The 17,208-nt window shown below is 41.1% G+C and overlaps 1 protein-coding gene across 3 annotated transcripts in view; it reads right to left on the bottom strand.

The window, feature by feature from the left end:
• The window catches only part of PREX2 (phosphatidylinositol-3,4,5-trisphosphate dependent Rac exchange factor 2), a 291,844-nt gene that overhangs the window by 115,790 nt on the left and 158,846 nt on the right, over positions 1 to 17,208 (bottom strand). For all 3 annotated transcript variants that reach the window (XR_006336296.1, XM_043879148.1, XM_043879147.1), the window contains 2 exons: positions 5,952 to 6,171; positions 5,197 to 5,404 (listed from right to left, as the gene is read on the bottom strand). Coding sequence is in view for 2 of the 3 variants with exons in the window: in XM_043879148.1 (XP_043735083.1) it covers positions 5,197 to 5,404; positions 5,952 to 6,171 (428 nt within the window). In the remaining variant the exon portion in view is untranslated. The remainder of the gene's footprint in view (positions 1 to 5,196; positions 5,405 to 5,951; positions 6,172 to 17,208) is intronic.

Raw genomic sequence — 17,208 nt, 5'->3', positions numbered from 1 at the left:
CAGAAGCTTTCTCTATCTCTTTTATACTTTAATAAAACTTTACTACACAAAAGCTCTGAGCAATCAAGCCTCGTCTCTGGCCCCAGATTGAATTCTTCTCTTCCGGAGGCTAAGAATCCCAGCATCTTTCGTGGTTCAGCAACAACCTTTCATTAGCTTCCCAAAATGGAACAGGAATCACCAAGTCTTGATGAAATTCATAACATCACCTTACTTCCTGTTACTAGACAGCAAATCTGTCTCTAGTTCTATCTTTGGATCTGAACAAGGTCGGAGGATTTAGAGGAATGTCTACATGTCATGTCAAAAGACATGTTCCCAAGAGACAGGAAAACCAGACTTCATGATTAGACAGGCTCAGCACCAGGCCCTTTCACAGAAATGAATGACTTCTAGAAAGGTAAGCAGTGAGATGCTTTGAGGTTTTAATTCTCTTAAAAACTTGGCAGAGCACCTGAGATCTGCTTTTTCACTATGCAGAGAATAATTTCTACATGGTGAAAAAATTGTTTGGTAACTAGCTTTTTAAATGATTTGTCAAGCTCCACTGCAGCATCTCTAAATGACGCAATGGGGGACTCCAGGCACTTGGATAACTGAACTATTTTAAAGCAATTAGGTTACACACTGAATTATGGTGAACATATTTATATTTAGAATTAAATTATATGGTGCACACAAACAAGACCAAGGAAGTTTCTCGTATCACTGGCTCATTTCACTTCACTTTCCTAGTAAACATGCACAGTTGGTGAAGGCTTTTAGAATAACAAGTAAAAACAGGTAAACATTTTAGGTAGTTTAGTTAATAAAATAGCTTAACCCTCTTTCAGAAATTAGTGCTTTAAATATATAAGCATTTTAAACCAAGTACAGGAAGCCCCTTTGGCTCTAAGCATTTTCTTGAAAGTATATCTACTTTAGCTGAACTTGTAAAAAAAGTCAATAAATTAACAAAGATGACAAAGTCTGGACAACTGCCAGGGAGTGCTGGGTAGTCAGTGCTTTAGAAATCCAGTCTACAAGGCAGCGTTCACTAGGTACATCAATAATCCTACCATTGACAAAGGACTCCTCTGAAAAGGAGGAGTAATAACTCTTGGTTTAACTGGAAGTGTGGGATTGGTCCAGATGCTCTCCTAAAATCCCTTTGAGATCTCAGATACATGATTCAATGCTACTATCTATTGCCTTATTAATAAAAAGTGTTCCTCCTGAACTTTCTAAATACTTCAGGGGAAAAAAAAAGATATTGGCTTCTAAAATAGAGTATAATATATATATTAATAATAAAATCAATTTATTAGGAAAAATATAATGTCCTAAAATATTAACTTCTCTGTCACACTGTCATTCTAAAATAATTCCAAGTATCATATAATTGCTTAAAAATAACCACCTGTTCTCTCAGTAATCTCAAACTGTTTAACTTGTCTATAAATGCCGTGGTCACAATATACCAAGTGATAAAAGTAATTTTAAAAATTAGTGTATTAGACAAAGGAAAACAGAATTTTATCTCTAAATTAACTCATAAAAATGTCAGAAAGCAATAGCACAGTAAATAGTAACTATTAAAATACAATTTTAGGACCTCCCTGGTGGACCAGTGGTTAAGAATCCACCTGTCAATGCAGAGGACACAGGTTTGATCCCTGGTCTGGGAAGATTCCACTTGGGGCAGAGCAGCTGAGCCTGTGCCCTAGAGACTGTGCTCCACAATTAGAGACTAATCCCTGCTCACCTTGCCACAGCTAGTGAAAGCCTGCACACACAGCAATGAAGACAGAGCACAGCCAAAAATACATAATTAAAAAAATTTTTTTAAATAAATAAAGAGATAATCTTAGAAATATGATGCATCTAATATGGTGATTTTCATCTCTAAATTTCAAAGATGTGTAAAGCAAGAGAAAGTGTCAGTTAAAATTTCATTAGTCTAATTACAACAGAGCCTTAGACTAAGTTCTAAATATTTTAACTCAAATGTGAATTATCCATGGAAGTAGGGAAGATGTGTATGAACTAAGTAATACACATTTGATACCAATCTAAATCTGCAACTCCATAGAGAGTACAATAAAAAGAGGAAAATGATCCTGATCGAGTTTTCAGATTCTACCCATTAGGATATATTCAACAATTTTAGGCTCCTAAATGATAAGCAAGCATGTCAAGCACTAAGCTGACTGCTCTTTGTATTCATTTTTATAATTTTCACCATAAATCAACAATTTGTTATTAATCACCCCATTCTATACACGAGGAAGTGAACTCATAAAATCCTGTATTTCCTAGACTGGATGTGCTCATAATCACACCCATGACATAGCCAACCTTCCTACAGAGTTCAGGCAGTTCTCCAACCATCAAATTCTGGAATGAGAATTAGGGTTGACCTCTTTGTAAGAATATTATTCAACTCTTTCCTCTTCTTTGTTCTTAATTTAAAAAATAATCGAAATTATTGGCACAGAGATTTGGATAATTCCTCAGTAAACCAATAATTCAATCAGAAGAGAAAAACAGGTGTAGGTCATTCCCAGGGTTACAGACTTTTGTTTTCACTCATTTAACATGTTAAGGATTCAGTGTATTTTACATTTTTTCATAATATCTATCGAGTGCCTATCCACCAATTATTATGTTCCTGTCCGTAACAGATACAAGTGATTCCTTATACACAGTTCATACTCTTCCAATCATATTGTTCAATCGAACATTTGCACACAGAAACTCAGTGTTTTCTGTGTGAATTTTATTGTTCTCTTCTCTGGTACTGAGTTCAGTTCAGTCGCTCAGTTGTACTGACTCTGCGATCCCATGGACTGCAGCATGCCAGGCCTCCCTGTCCACCACCAACTCCCGGAGCTTACTAAAACTCATGTCCATCAAGTCAGTGATGCCATCCAACCATCTCATCCTCTATTGTCCCCTTCTCCTCTTGCCTTCAATTGTTCCCAGCATCAGAGTCTTTTCTAGTGAGTCAGTTCTTCATATCAGGTGGCCAAAATATTGGAGTTTCAGCTTCGGCATCAGTCCTTCCAATGAATATTCAGGACTGATTTCTTTAGGATAGACTGGTTGGATCTCCTTGCAGTCCAAGGGACTCTCAAGAGTCTTCTCCAACACCACAGTTCAAAAGCATCAATTCTTCGGCCCTCAGCTTTCTTTATAGTCCAGCTCTCACATCCATACATGCCTACTGGAAAAACCATAGCTTTGACGAGATGGACCTTTGTTTGCAAAGTAATATCTCTGGCTTTTTAATATGCTGCCTAGGTTGATCATAGCTTTTCTTCCAAAGAGCAAGCATCTTTTAATTTCATGGCTGCAGTCACCATATGCAATGATTTTGGAGCCCCCAAAATAAAATCTCTCACTGTTCCTATTGTTTCCCCGTCTATTTGCCATGAAGTGATTGGACTAGGTGCCATGATCTAAGTTTTCTGAATGCTGAGGTTTTTTTTTTTTAATTTATTTATTTTATTTGGAGGCTAATTACAACACTGTAGTGGTTTTTGCCATATGTAGACATGAATCAGCCATGGGTAAACATGTGTCCCCCATCCTAAGCCCCCCTCCTACCTCCCTCCCCATCCCATCCCTCTGGGTTGTCCCAGTGCACCAGCTTTGAGTGCCCTATTTCATGCATTGAACTTGGACTGGTCATCTATTTCACATATGGTAATACACGTGTTTCAAATGCTATTCCCTCAAATCATCCCACCCTCACCTTCTCCCACAGAGTCTAAAAGTCTACTCTTTACATCTGTGTCTCATTTGCTTTCTCACATATAGGGTCATTGTTACCATCTTTCTAAATTCCATACATAAGCGTTAATATACTGTATCAGTGTTTTTCTTTCTGACTTACTTCACTCTGTATAATAGGCTTCAGTTTCAACTACCTCTTTAGAACTGATTCAAATGTGTTTTTTTTTTTTAATAGCTGAGTAATATTCCATTGTGTATATGTACCACAGCTTTCTTATCCATTCGTCTGCCAGTGGACATCTAGGTTGCTTCCATGTCCCAGCTATTGTAAATAGTGCTGCGATGAACATTGGGGTACACATGTCTCTTTCAGATCTGGTTTCCTCAGTGTGTATGCCCAGAGTGGGATTGCTGGGTCATATGGCAGTTCTATTTCCAGTACTTTAAGTAATCTCCACACTCTTCTCCATAGCGGCTGTACTAGTTTGCATTCCCACCAACAGTGTAAGAGGGTTCCCTTTTCTCTACACCCTCTCCAGCATTTATTGCTTGTAGACTTTTGGATAGCAGCCATTCTGACTGGCATGAAATGGTACCTCACTGTGGTTTTGATTTGCATTTCTCTGATAATGAGTGATGTTGAGCATCTTTTCATGTGTCTATTAGCCATCTGTATGTCTTCTTTGGAGAAATGTCTGTTTAGTTCTTTGGCCCAATTTTTGATTGGGTCATTTATTTTTCTGGTATTGAGCTGCATGAGCTGCCTGTATATTTTTGAGATTAATTCTTTGTCAGTTGCTTTGTTTGCCATTAAGTCAAATTTTTCACTCTCCTCTTTCACTTTCATCAAGAGGCTCTTTAGTTCTTCCTTGCTTTCTGCCATAAGGGTGGTGTCATCTGCATATCTGAGGCTATTGATATTTCTCCCAGCAATCTTGATTCAAGCTTGTGCTTCATCCAGCCCAGCATTTCGCATGATGTACTCTGCATATAAGTTAAATAAGCAGGGTGACAATATGCAGCCTTGATGTACTCCTTTCCCGATTGGGAACCAGTCTGTTGTTCCATGTCCAGTTCTAACTGTTGCTTCTTGACCTGCATACAGGTTTCTCAGGAGGCAGGTCAGGTGGTCCATTATTCTCTGGCACTAAATGCTTCCTTAAAACTTAGGTCAACAGAGTTAACATGTTTTGATTCAATGGACATGAACTTGGGCAAACTCTGTGAGATAGTGAGGGACAGGGGGCCTGGCATGCTGCAGTTGATGGGGTCACAAAGAGTCAGACACCACTTAGCGACTGATATTGTTTGAACAACAACTACATCGTTTTTAAGGTGATGGAATAAAGAGGACCTAAATGGTCAGCAAAAATTCCTATATTTTCAAACACTACAAAGAATAATGGATGTTTAAGAGTCCCATTTCCTATAGCTATTTTTTTCAGGAACATTTAAAAGTTCAGTAAATAAAATACTTACTCATCTATTTGACAAACACACATCTCCACCTCTTTCAGTGCAGTCTGAAGTTTGCCCAGAAGTTTCTGATAGATATCCTGGGTTTCTAAGTCTTCTTCTTTCAACAAATACCGGAGACCATGTCCATCTTGCTGTCCCAGAGACAGACCTGAAGGGGCTGCCATGGTTGTGATCGTATGTTGAATGTACACCATAGGGCTTAGTTTTCCTGAGGAGTTAAAATCATTCTAGAGTAACAACTATTACCTTTAGCTTACAGTAGCAATCCAGCACAATCCATTTTAGATGCCCAACCTTACAAAAAATAAAATGCCAATTCAATGCTAAATTTAATTCAAGAATTAAAGCTTACAGGGAGTTGAGATTCAAAATTAGGATATAATGCAATCCCACGGCCCACTCTGATGGCATGGGATGGTACTCTGCTTTTCTTGCAGCTGCTCCTCTTTTATTTTTCTCACAGTTACAGGGCCATTTCAGATGAGAGATTTCACAGCAAGATGAGCTGTGCTTATCAGACATATAAGGAAGTCAAAAACAATCATTCTTTTTGAAGGAAAAGTAATACAAAATGCATAAGTCCACTTTCATCCTACAAACACTTATGCATAATTATCCAAATGACTAGAGTGAGGAATCCTTTAGTTCAGACTTGCTGACATGCCAGGAATCTATCCAATTCCAGGGATGCGGGAATAGTTATGACTGCCTAAGTTACTTGTCATAATTTGATAAAGTTTAAAAAGCTAACCTACCTTGTTCAGATTTATTTTCTTTATCTTGAGAATTATGCTTCCTACTATCCAACTGAACGCCAAATGCACTCCCCAGGGATGTTGATGTTTTGGGATAAGAAACTTCCATCACGTTGACATGGCAGTTGGTGGGGCAGAAGTCACTACTGTGCAGAGGGGAGATTCTAGATTTGGCCTGTTTAAAGGTGGGCCAGGCTCTATTCTTCAGTACACGAGAAAACTGTAAATGAAAGAAGAAAAAGAAAGCAGTTAAATGTGCTGTGATAATCAAACATTTCACTCCTGTCATCCACAGCAAAGTCAAAAGAAAATTAAGCCATGTCAACTGGAATGGGTGAAATAAATTATAAGTTGTTAGAAATTAAGTCATTACTTCAAAACCCACACATTCTTAGAAAAGCAAAGCCACAGAGGCAGCAAATGCAATGGATGCCTTTGAAACTCTGACTGCAAGCTAAGCGGTAAAAGAAATGAATTTAAGTGATCAATACCACTTACTAGGACTCAAATCCACAGGCTCCTAGCAGCTGAGAGTCAGAGAAATCGAATCGGCATCCTAGGACACCAAGATAGGAACACAATATTTAAAGTGAGGCAAGCTGTCAGAATAGGGTAGCTGTCAGGTCAAGGGTAGAAGAAGAAGGATTTTTCCAAACACTGTAAGAAAGCTGACCCAGACCTGAGCCTGTGAACAGGCTAGACAGCAAAGCTCTGTGGTGGTACCCCTGAGGCAGAACAGGCTGTACCGTCCATGGTTTCTACCAATCCCTGCAGAGCCTTGGGTCAGGATCAGCCTGAAGACTGGTGTGGACTCTGCTTCTACGCCACTGAGAATAAAGTGATGCTCAAGGAATTTACACAGCTTCCTCAGATAGCCACTCAATGACTTAAAACTCTGCAGTCCATCCATGGTCTAGACACGCCATGGTTTATGTGTGTGCTGTCATTCAGTCCACTCCGACTATTTGCGACTATATGAACTATAGCCCACCAGGCTTTTCTGTGTATAGGATTCTCCAGGCAAGAATACTGGAATAGGTTGCCATGCCTTCCTCCAGGGCATGTTCCCAACCCAGGAACAGAACTCACATTGGCAGGTTCAATTGGCTTATGTCTCCTACATTAACAGGCAGGTTCTTTACCACTAGCACCACCTGGGAAGCCCGCCATGGTCTACATGGCCACCTAAAGTCTGATCCATACCCAGGTTATCGATCTCAAGCCCTCTTCCCTTTGCTCCTCTGGCTTGCACTCAGCTCCTCTCCCACACCGTCTACTCTCTGGAGATCCTGGTACAAACCGTTCAATGTCACTAGAATATTCTTCCTTCATTTCCAAACTTACTGCTATGCACTTTCAAGTTCTGTGAAATTGTCAAGAGATGTTCCATGAGTGCCAGTCTTAAGTTCAATTTTCCTGGTGTTAGGTGTTAGGTTACAGCACTCTGTAACTCCCCCTTACAATTATGAATAACTTTCTTCTTTCCCTCTCCCTGAGCAGATGTGAACTCCACGAGGGTGATGCTGACATCTGTCTTGTGTCCCACAAACAAGCATCACATAGAGATGAAGGAGATTATAGTTTCAGAAGCAGGACTGAGAGCCACCAGCTCCGACGTTTCAGTTGCGTGTGTGCTTTGTCACTCAGTCGTGTCCGACTCTATGACCCCACGGACAGTAGCCCATCAGGCTCCTCTGTCCATGGGGATTCTCCAGGCAAGAACGCTGAAATGGGTTGCTATTTCCTCCTCCAGGGGATCTTCCCAACCCAGGGATCGAATCCAGGTGGAACCCACTGCAGGCAGATTCTTTACCATCTGGGCTACCAGGGTACATCATCCCCAAAACTGAAGGACTTCTCAAGTGGTGCTAGTGGTAAAGAACCCACCTGCCAATGCAGGAGACGTAAGAGACAAGAGTTTAACCCCTGGGTCAGGAAGACCCTCTGGAGGAGGAAATGGACTTAGCAACTTTTCTAGGTTAAATTCAAGAATAAAGATGTGACATCAAAAATGACATCTTAAAAGCTCACTATTAGAATGTGATCTATCTTATGTATATACTAAACTATGTTTTCAAATCATATGTCAGAAGCTATGAAGCTCAGCAAAGTGCCAGCAGAAGGGATAGGCTACTCACTCCAGTATTCTTGGGCTTCCCTGGGGGCTCAGATGGTAAAGAATCCGTCTGCAATGCAGGAGACCTGGGTTCAATCCCTTGGTTGGGAAGAACCCCTAGAAGAGGGCAAGGCAACCCACTCCAGTCTTCTTGACTGGAGAATTCCATGGACAGAGGAGCCTGGCTACAGTCCATGGGGTCACAAAGAGCTGGACATGACTGAGCGACTAAGAACAGCACAGTATAGTGAAAATAGCCTAAACACTGAAAGACAGAAAGGCATTTAGAGAATTCTTAATCTATTTTTAAAATATTTATTTATTTGGCTGTGCCAGGTCTGTTAGTTGCAGCATGTGGAATCTTTAGATGAGGCATGCAGGATCTTTTTTTTTTTAAGTTGTGGCACACGAACTCTTAGTTGCAGCGTGTGGGATCTAGTTCTCTGACCAGAGATCAAACCTGGGCCCCCTGTATTGGGAACCTGGAGTTTCAGCTACTGGACAACCAGGGAAGTCCTGACAATTAATCAATCTATTAATCTCTAGTGAACCTCTAGTAGGGCTTCTCAGGTGGCGTTAGCAGTAAAGAACCTGCCTGCCAGTGTAGGTAGATGTAAGACACACGTCTTCGATCCCTGGGTTGGGAAGATCCCTTGGAGGGGGGCAAGGCAACCCCCTCCAGTCTTCTTACCTGGAGAAGCCTATAGACAGAGGAGACTCGTGAACTATGGTTCATAGGGTTGCGAAGAGTTGGACACGGCTGAAGTGACTTCATGCATGCAAATCTCTAGTGAAGAGAGATCTATTACTCTCTCTTTATTAACTAAAGAAACTGATTTATCTCGGAAAGATCCAGAATTTAAGGCCAGATGCAAACTTTCACTCAGAAGTTCTTTCCCACTGTAGTCGCAGGATAAACACCTTAGATCGGGCTTCCAAGGCACACACAAAAGCACGGAGATCAATTTCATTATGTCACAGCATCCACTGTGATAGGCAGTTAGCCTTCTCTCTCCTTCTTTCATTTTAATCAACTATTCACTCATACAAAAACACGAACAGAAGCATCTATGCATGATCCTGGGTTGTCCTAGAGATACAACTCCTGCCCCTACAGATAGTATTTTTGTGTAAACAGGAACTATCTGTTGAAAGCTCATTAAATGTATGGAAGAAGTAGTCCCATTGCCAAAAATAAGCCCAATTATGGAATTATTTGGAAACAGGAGAGGGAATACAGAATTTTTAAAAGTTCTCAGGCCAATAGAGTGTGAGTGCGTTCCTCCACACAGCGCACAGTTTTGCATCTGTATCCATCACCCACACTTCCTGCCCCAAGGGGATTAAAGGCCAGCTTAGGGTTCATTCAGGTCCCCAGCAAGGTCTGAACATCTGTGACCTGTACCACTGGCCAAATACTCAAATTTGATGCCAGCAGCATGGCAATGGAAACTGTAAAAATATCAACCTGTTTCTATTTTTAAAACCTAAAACTTTTATTGAGTAGAAGCAATAAGGGAAAGCCAGCCTCTTTGAGATTTTAGTTTCTAAGGATACATTTTATTTTATAGAAAGAGGGCTGTTTGAAGCTTTTATTTTGGAGAAAATGGGTTGCTAATAATAGTTTGAGCTTCCCTGGTGGCTCAGTGATAAAGAATCTGCCTGCCAATGTAGGAGATGTGGGTTTGATCCCTGGGTTGGGAAGATTCCCTGGAGAAGGAAATGGCAACCCACTCCAGTATTCTTCCCTGGGAAATCCCATCGACAGAGGAGCCTGGCAGACTGCAGTCCATGTGATCACAAAGAGTCAGACAACATAGCAACTAAACAACAAATAACAACAGTTTAAAAGTACATATGTGAAAATTAAAAATATATACTCCCAAATGCTACAGTTTCTGTTGACACACATTTTATACAAAGATGGAACTTACTTTCCATGACAGACTATTACCTTAGGTATGAACATTTTATTCAAAGTGAAAAGATTTTTGAAATGTTTTCTAGTTAACCTTGTTTCTCTACTTCATTACAAAGACACCAACCTAGAGCCAGACATCCTGGAATGCAAAGTCAAGTGGGCCTTAGGAAGCATCACTACAAACAAAGCTAGCGGAGGTGATGGAATTCCACTTGAGCTATTTCAAATCCTAAAAGATGATGCTGTGAAAATGCTGCACTCAGTATGTCAGCAAATTTGGAAAACTCAGCAGTGGCCACAGGACTGGAAAAGGTTTCATTCCAATCCCAAAGAAAGGAAATGCCAAAGAATGCTCAAAATACTGCACAATTGCACTCATCTCACACGCTAGTAAAGTAATGCTCAAAATCCTCCAAGCCAGGCTTCAGCAATACACGAATCATGAACTTCCAGATGTTCAAGCTGGTTTTAGAAAAGGCACAGGAACCAGAGATCAAATTGCCAACATTCGCTGGATCATCGAAAAAGCAAGAGAGTTCCAGAAAAACATCTATTTCAGCTTTATTAACTATGCGAAAGCCTTCGACTGTGTGGATCACAATAAACTGTGAAAAATTCTGAAAGAGATGGGAATACCAGACCACCTAGCCTGCCTCTTGAGAAACCTATATGCAGGACAGGAAGCAAAAGTTAGAAATGGACATGGAACAACAGACTGGTTCCAAATAGGAAAAGGAGGACGTCATGGCTGTATATTGTCGCCTTGCTTATTTAACTTATATGCAGAGTACATCCTGAAAAAATGCTGGGCTGGAACAAGCACAAGCTGGAATCAAGATTGCCAGAAGAAATATCAATAACCTCAGATATGCAGATGACACCACCCTTATGGCAGAAAGTGAAGAAGAACTAAAGAGCCTCTTGATGAAAGTGAAAAAGGAGAGTGAAAAAGTTGGCTTAAAGCTCAACATTCAGAAAACTAAGATCATGGCATCTGGTCCCATCACTTCATGGCAAATAGATGGGGAAACAGGGGAAACAGTGGCTGACTTTATTTTTGGGGGCTCCAAAATCACTGCAGATGGTGATTTCAGCCATGAAATTAAAAGATGCTTACTCCTTGGAAGGAAAGTTATGACCAACCTAGACAGCATATTAAAGAGTAGAGACATTACTTTGCCAGCAAAGGTCCGTCTAGTCACGGCTATGGTTTTTCCAGTGGTCATGTATGGATGTGAGAGTTGGACTATAAGGAAAGCTGAGAGTCAAAGAATTGATGCTTTTGAACTGTGGTGTCAGAGAAGACTCTTGTGAGTCCCTTAGACTGCAAGGAGATCTAACAAGTCCATCCTAAAGGGGATCAGTCCTAGATGTTCATTGGAAGGACTGACATTGAAGCTGGAACTCCAATACGTTGGCCACCTGACACGAAAAGCTGACTCATTGGAAAAGACCCTGATGCTGGGAAAGATTGAGGGCAGGAGGAGAAGGGGATGACAGAGGATGAGATGGTTGGATGGCATCACCGACTCAATGGACATGAGTCTGGATAAACTCCAGGAGCTGGTGATGGACAGGGAGGCCTGGCATGCTGCAGTTCATGGGGTCACAAAGAGCTGGACACAACTGATCAACTGAATTGAATTTAATGATTCTAAGTAGATTTATGGTGAAGAAGTGATGATGATTTGCTTTTAATTTAAGAAGGAATTGCTTTTAAAGCACTGAAGTCCTAGTTCCTAAATGAAAAATAAAAATAAGTGAGACAGTACTCCATTGGACTGATATCTGGTTGGCTGCCTTCCAAATAGGTGACGCAAAGTCAATTCTTAATCTCTCTGAGGAAAAAAGCAGGATGATTTTCAGTATTCAGCACACATGGCTACTTCGAGGCTCAAACAGCAGTAATGTACATTCAGAAGCTTTCACACTTCAGTGACATTCTTTTTATCACTTGAATTCACCGCCCAGTATCCTGTCCATTTCTGCTTTAAAAGGTTCCCAAGCACCCACTTACTCCTGAGGAAATGGGAGATGCTTCTCACATGCCAGGATGTTTCTGAGAATCACCCACTTTGGGGGGGAACTCCTATACTTTCTGCTTCTCATCCCCTACAACATACACCCCTCATCAGTTCAGTTAGCTCGCTAAGTCGCGTCTGACTCTTTGTGACCCACAGATTGTAGCCCACCAGGCTCTTCTGTCCATGGAATTCTCCAGGCAAGAATACTGGAGTAGGTTGCCATTTCCTTCTCCAGGGGATCTTCCTGACCCAGGGACTGAACCCAGGTCTCCTGCACTGCAGGCAGATTCGTCACCAACAGAGCCACCAGAGATGCCCGTCTTCACTGTCTGAGCCAGCAGGAAAGCCCATATACACCTCTCATTTTATCTCAAACCAGGCTGTTAGAAACCAAAAATAACACCTTCTTTATTGTCATAAACAATTCAGCACATAGCCTGAACTGATCTTTTCTGTCCGTCCTACACATAACTTGAACTGATCTTTTCTCTCCATCCCCAAGGCATCTATGAATCCAAATCACCATCAATATGGACATCTTACAAACAAATCTCATCATTATGTCACTTTGAAACATCACTGGAGAAATCAGATTTTTGTCAGGTTTCCTTTTTAATTGCATCCAACTCAAATCCTCCTTTCTGGCCCAGGCAGTCTGTCAACTCTTCCTCAATAAGATCAGTCTCATTTCTAAGTCTTTGCCTTTGCTTATGATATTTCTCTTTACTTGAGAGCGAAGCAGAGAGAGATATCAAATCAATCTGACACATCTTTCCAACTGACAGCAGCTAGCATCTGCTGACTACTCAATCCGAGAGGATTTCTCCTTTACTGAAATGCTATTGCCCTTGCAGTTCCCTGGTGGCTCTGCAATAAAGCATCTGCCTGCAATGGGAGAGGCAGGAGACAGGGGTTCTATCCCTGGGTCAGGAAGATGCCCTAGAGGACAAATGGCAATCCACTCCAGTATTCTTGCTAGGAAAATTCCATGGACATAAAAAAAAAAAAATTCCATGGACAGAGGAGACTCATGGGCTATAGTCTGTGGGGTCGCAAAGAGCGGGATACAACTAAGCAACTGAGCATGTACTCATTTGCAGTCAGAACCAACAGAGGCTGTATAGCACAGTAACAACTCCAGGGAAACAGCAGTTTTAGAATAAAAGAGAACAAGGTTCAAATTCCACTGCTGTTCCCAGCTGTGTGCCTTTGGGCAAGTTAGCTGACCACTCTGACCTTCAGTCACTTCATCAAGGAAATGTGTCTCATACCACCGTGTTGGTAAGATTACACAACACAGGCAAACTGTAAAATATGTTTCGCTGTTGTTGTTTAGTTGCTAAGTCATGTCTGACTTGCAACTCCATGGACTATAGCCCGCCAGGCTCCTCTGTCCATGGGCTTTTTCCAGGTAAGAATACTGGAGTGGATTGCCATTTCCTTCTCCAGGGGGAATCTTCCCAACCCAGGGATCAAACCTGTGTCTCCTGCGTCTTCTGCATTGGCAGGAGGATTCTTTAACACTGACCCACTCAGGAAGCCCAAAATATGATACACATTGCCTGATATCAACTGTTATAAACTGTTGTGCACTCCTATAAACTGCTGTGCGCTCCATAACTGCAGGAAGGACTATCATGTAGAGCAAGCACGGTGCTGAATGCCAGCATATTCAACCATTATGGCGACACCTCTGAGGAGGCTAATGAGTATTACTATTGCTTCGTGTATTTTGACCTTTCTTCTCAAGTAGACAGTATGTGGGGGAGGGCAGTCTTCTTCAAATAATTGACTTAAGGCCCCATTGCCTACACAAAAGGTATACATTTAGTAAGTAATTTCCTAGTCTGCCTGTCCCATACTGCAACAAATTTGCTTTTGTGGACTTCAGTTTTTTGACCTCTGATATTCCATTAAGGAATGCATTAAACATATCTGCCACATAAAATGGGTGTCTGCTTCTACTGCAGGGCTCTGTTTATGCACACTGCCCTGACATTCCTGGTGTCGCCTCTGTGAAACTCAGGGTGAGAGATTTCATTCAGAACTCAATCCAAGAAAAGTTCTGCTTCTCTTAAGAAATTATGTATATACCACAGAGATGCTGATAAATTTGTAATAGACAGTGTTCCCTTTTCATTTTAGACATCAGGAAGCTGAAGGCCAAACAGAATATGCCACTTGAGTAAGTAGAGTCTTAGGACCTACTTACCCTTTATTCTCTGATGATCTAGACCATCTCTTTCTCTCTCTTTTTTTTTAATGCGTATCATCTTTAAAAAAAATTTTTTTTTTAATAAAAAATTTTTACACCATGTCTTCTAATAGTTTTTTTTTTTTTAAGATTCTCATTTTTGATGTGGACCATTTTTAAAGCCTTTACTGAATTTGCTACAGCATTGCTTCTGTTTTATGGGGGGATTTTTGTTGTTTGTCTTTTTGTTCTTGAGACATGTGGAATCTTAGATCCTCAGTCAAGGATCAAACTCACACCTCCTGCATTGGACAATGAAGTTTTAACCACTGGACCACCAAGGAAGACCCTCTAATAAAGCTTTATCTCTAAATTTACCTGCTCATTTTCCTTCAATATTCATTCTCTCCTTCTTTCTCTGAGTAATAAAGTTCCTTAAGCTTTAGTTTGGCACATGCATGCTAAGTCACTTTAGTCATGTCTGACTCTTTGTGATCCTACGGACTGTAGCCTGTCAGGCTCCTCTGTCCATGGGATTCTGCAGGTAGGAATGCTGGAAGTGAGTTGCCATGAACTCCTCCAGGGGATCCTCCTGATCCAGGGATTGAACCCGAGTCTTCTGCAGCTCCCGCACTGCAGGAGGACTCTACCACTGAGCCACCAGTGAAGCCCTTAATTTGGCACACGGATGCCCCGTTTGAGACTACATGTCCCAGCCTCCTTTGCACTAAAAGTCTAACAGGATGTAAACAGGGATGGTGTGTACCACTTCTGGGTCCTGCCCTCAAAAGGAAGCAATTCACTCTCTACTTCCTCTTTCCCCGTTTAAGGGGAATTCATTTAGATATGGTGGTGGTGAGCCAACTTTGGCTTTGTGGACAAGGGCAATATCCTAGAGTAGAAAACAAAAATATAGGAGGATCCCTAGAAGATCATCAAAGCCCCACCAACCCTGGACTCCTATCGGTTGGGCTTTCACAAGAGTGAGAAATAAACTTTCTGCTTTAAGCCTACGTTGTCTTGGCCCATCTTAAAGCAGCTGAATCAATACCCTATGTAATATACCCTCATCCTAATGTTTTGCTTTTACTTAGATATTTTACCTTCCCTTATGTATATTTCTTTAAGCTACTTCTTCTGCTTTTGTTGTTTGAATGAATGGAGAGAAAATAGGAAGAAATCGAAAAAGAGGTAGAAAAACAAGACACACAACCGTGACAAGTTTGATAACCAGAATCTGCCCGAACCCTACCATACTTTATACAGATCCATCTCTGAAGTAGAATGACTCTCTTTTCAAAATGTGTTCAAAAGGGAACTACTAATTTGCATTTGTTTAGAGCTTTTAAATTTAACTTCAAAGAACTGTCACATCTCAAAGAGACAGGAGAAGTAAAAAGAAAATCTTCTGTTCTTCGGCTTCCACAAGGCATATTCAAGGAATCGTTCTCAAACTCAAAGGGGTCAACAGCAGTCATGGAAAGAGGGTGAACAGACATGCCAGTTATACAGTGATCTTGAATATCATTTTTTCTTCATAAAATTATGACATCAATATATATTCAACTTAACAAGCCAAGAGTATAGGAAGGCCTTAAAGAAAAACACAGTGAGTCCTCTTTTCTTTCTCCTACCTGAGGTAACCAAGATTGAAATTCTTGGTTCTTTCACGCATTTGCCTATTTTTAAATGGATGTATCTGGACACAAAAGGGCTTATCTCTTATTTACCATATCAAACATAGTCAGTTAAGTCATATTCATAGACACTGGGATAAATAATATTTCCTAGTATGACCATCAAATTTTAAGCAACTAGTCTCTCTCTCGCTCTTTTTTTTTAGCTTAAAGAACAGAGATGTATTCAGTCACACTTCTGCAGGCAAGAAGTTCAAGATCAACGTTTTGGCTAATTCACTTTCTGGTGAGGAGTCTTCCTTTTAGGTCATTCATTGGCTATTCAACTCTCACACACACATGCGCACACAAAATATCCATGCGACCAGCCTTACTTTGAGGAAAATAATTTAATTAGCTATCTTCCCATTGATACAAATAGAAAAAAAAATTAAAATATATTAAAAGATATGTTTTGGAGATCCATTTTTATTTACTGTCTCTAAAGTATATTGGCAAATTCACTAAGAGTTCTCTGTCTCCTCTGTCTTCACCAGAGTCCACGCCAGCACCATCCCTCACCTGGACACACCTCTCTAGACACCTGCACCTTGCAATCTATTCCTACAGGGCAGCCAGCACCATCTCTTTTTTTTGGATGTGATGTATACCATCTTTATTAAGTATGTTACAATATTGTTTCTCTTTTATGTTTTGGTTTTTGGGTGAGGAGGCCTGTGGGGTCTCAGCTCCCTGACCAGGGATTGGACCCACACCCCCACACTGGCAGGCAAAGGGTTGACTACTGCATCACCAGGGAAGTTCCCAGCACAACCTTTTAAAAACCTGCATTAAATGAAGCCACCCTTAGATCTAAAAACGTCCAACTTCTCGTTGATGTAAGAAGAAAATCCAAAGTCCCGAAAGGTACAGAACTTCACAGCATCTCACGCTGGTCCCTGCCGAAGCCTCCACCCTTAGGACTAATCTCTTTCCACCTGACACCCTGGCCTTCTTTCTGCTTTGAGGCCTAAAGGACTGATGCTGAAGCTGAAGCTCCAATACTTTGGCCACCTGATGTGAACAGCTGACTCACTGGAAAAAACTTGAATGCTGGGAAAGATTGAAGGCAGAATGAGACGAGGGCAACAGAGGATGAAATGGTTGGGTGGCATCACCGATTCAAAAGACATGAACATAGGTGAATCTTGGGAGATGGTGAGGGACAGGGAGGCCTGATAATGCTGCAGTCCATGGAGTCATGAAGAGCTGGACATGACTTGGCAACTAAACACCAGCTGTTCCGTCTACCTGGAGGCTTGTTCCTCCCATTTGGAGGAAGAGCTCTACTTGTCATTTAAATACAAGCTTTCCTAAGGATGCTTT

The sequence above is a fragment of the Cervus elaphus genome, chromosome 21 (assembly GCF_910594005.1).
Source record: "Cervus elaphus chromosome 21, mCerEla1.1, whole genome shotgun sequence".
Taxonomy (NCBI): Eukaryota; Metazoa; Chordata; class Mammalia; order Artiodactyla; family Cervidae; genus Cervus; species Cervus elaphus.
Note: the sequence above shows the minus strand (reverse complement) of the source record. Positions and strands in the feature narration are given on the sequence as shown.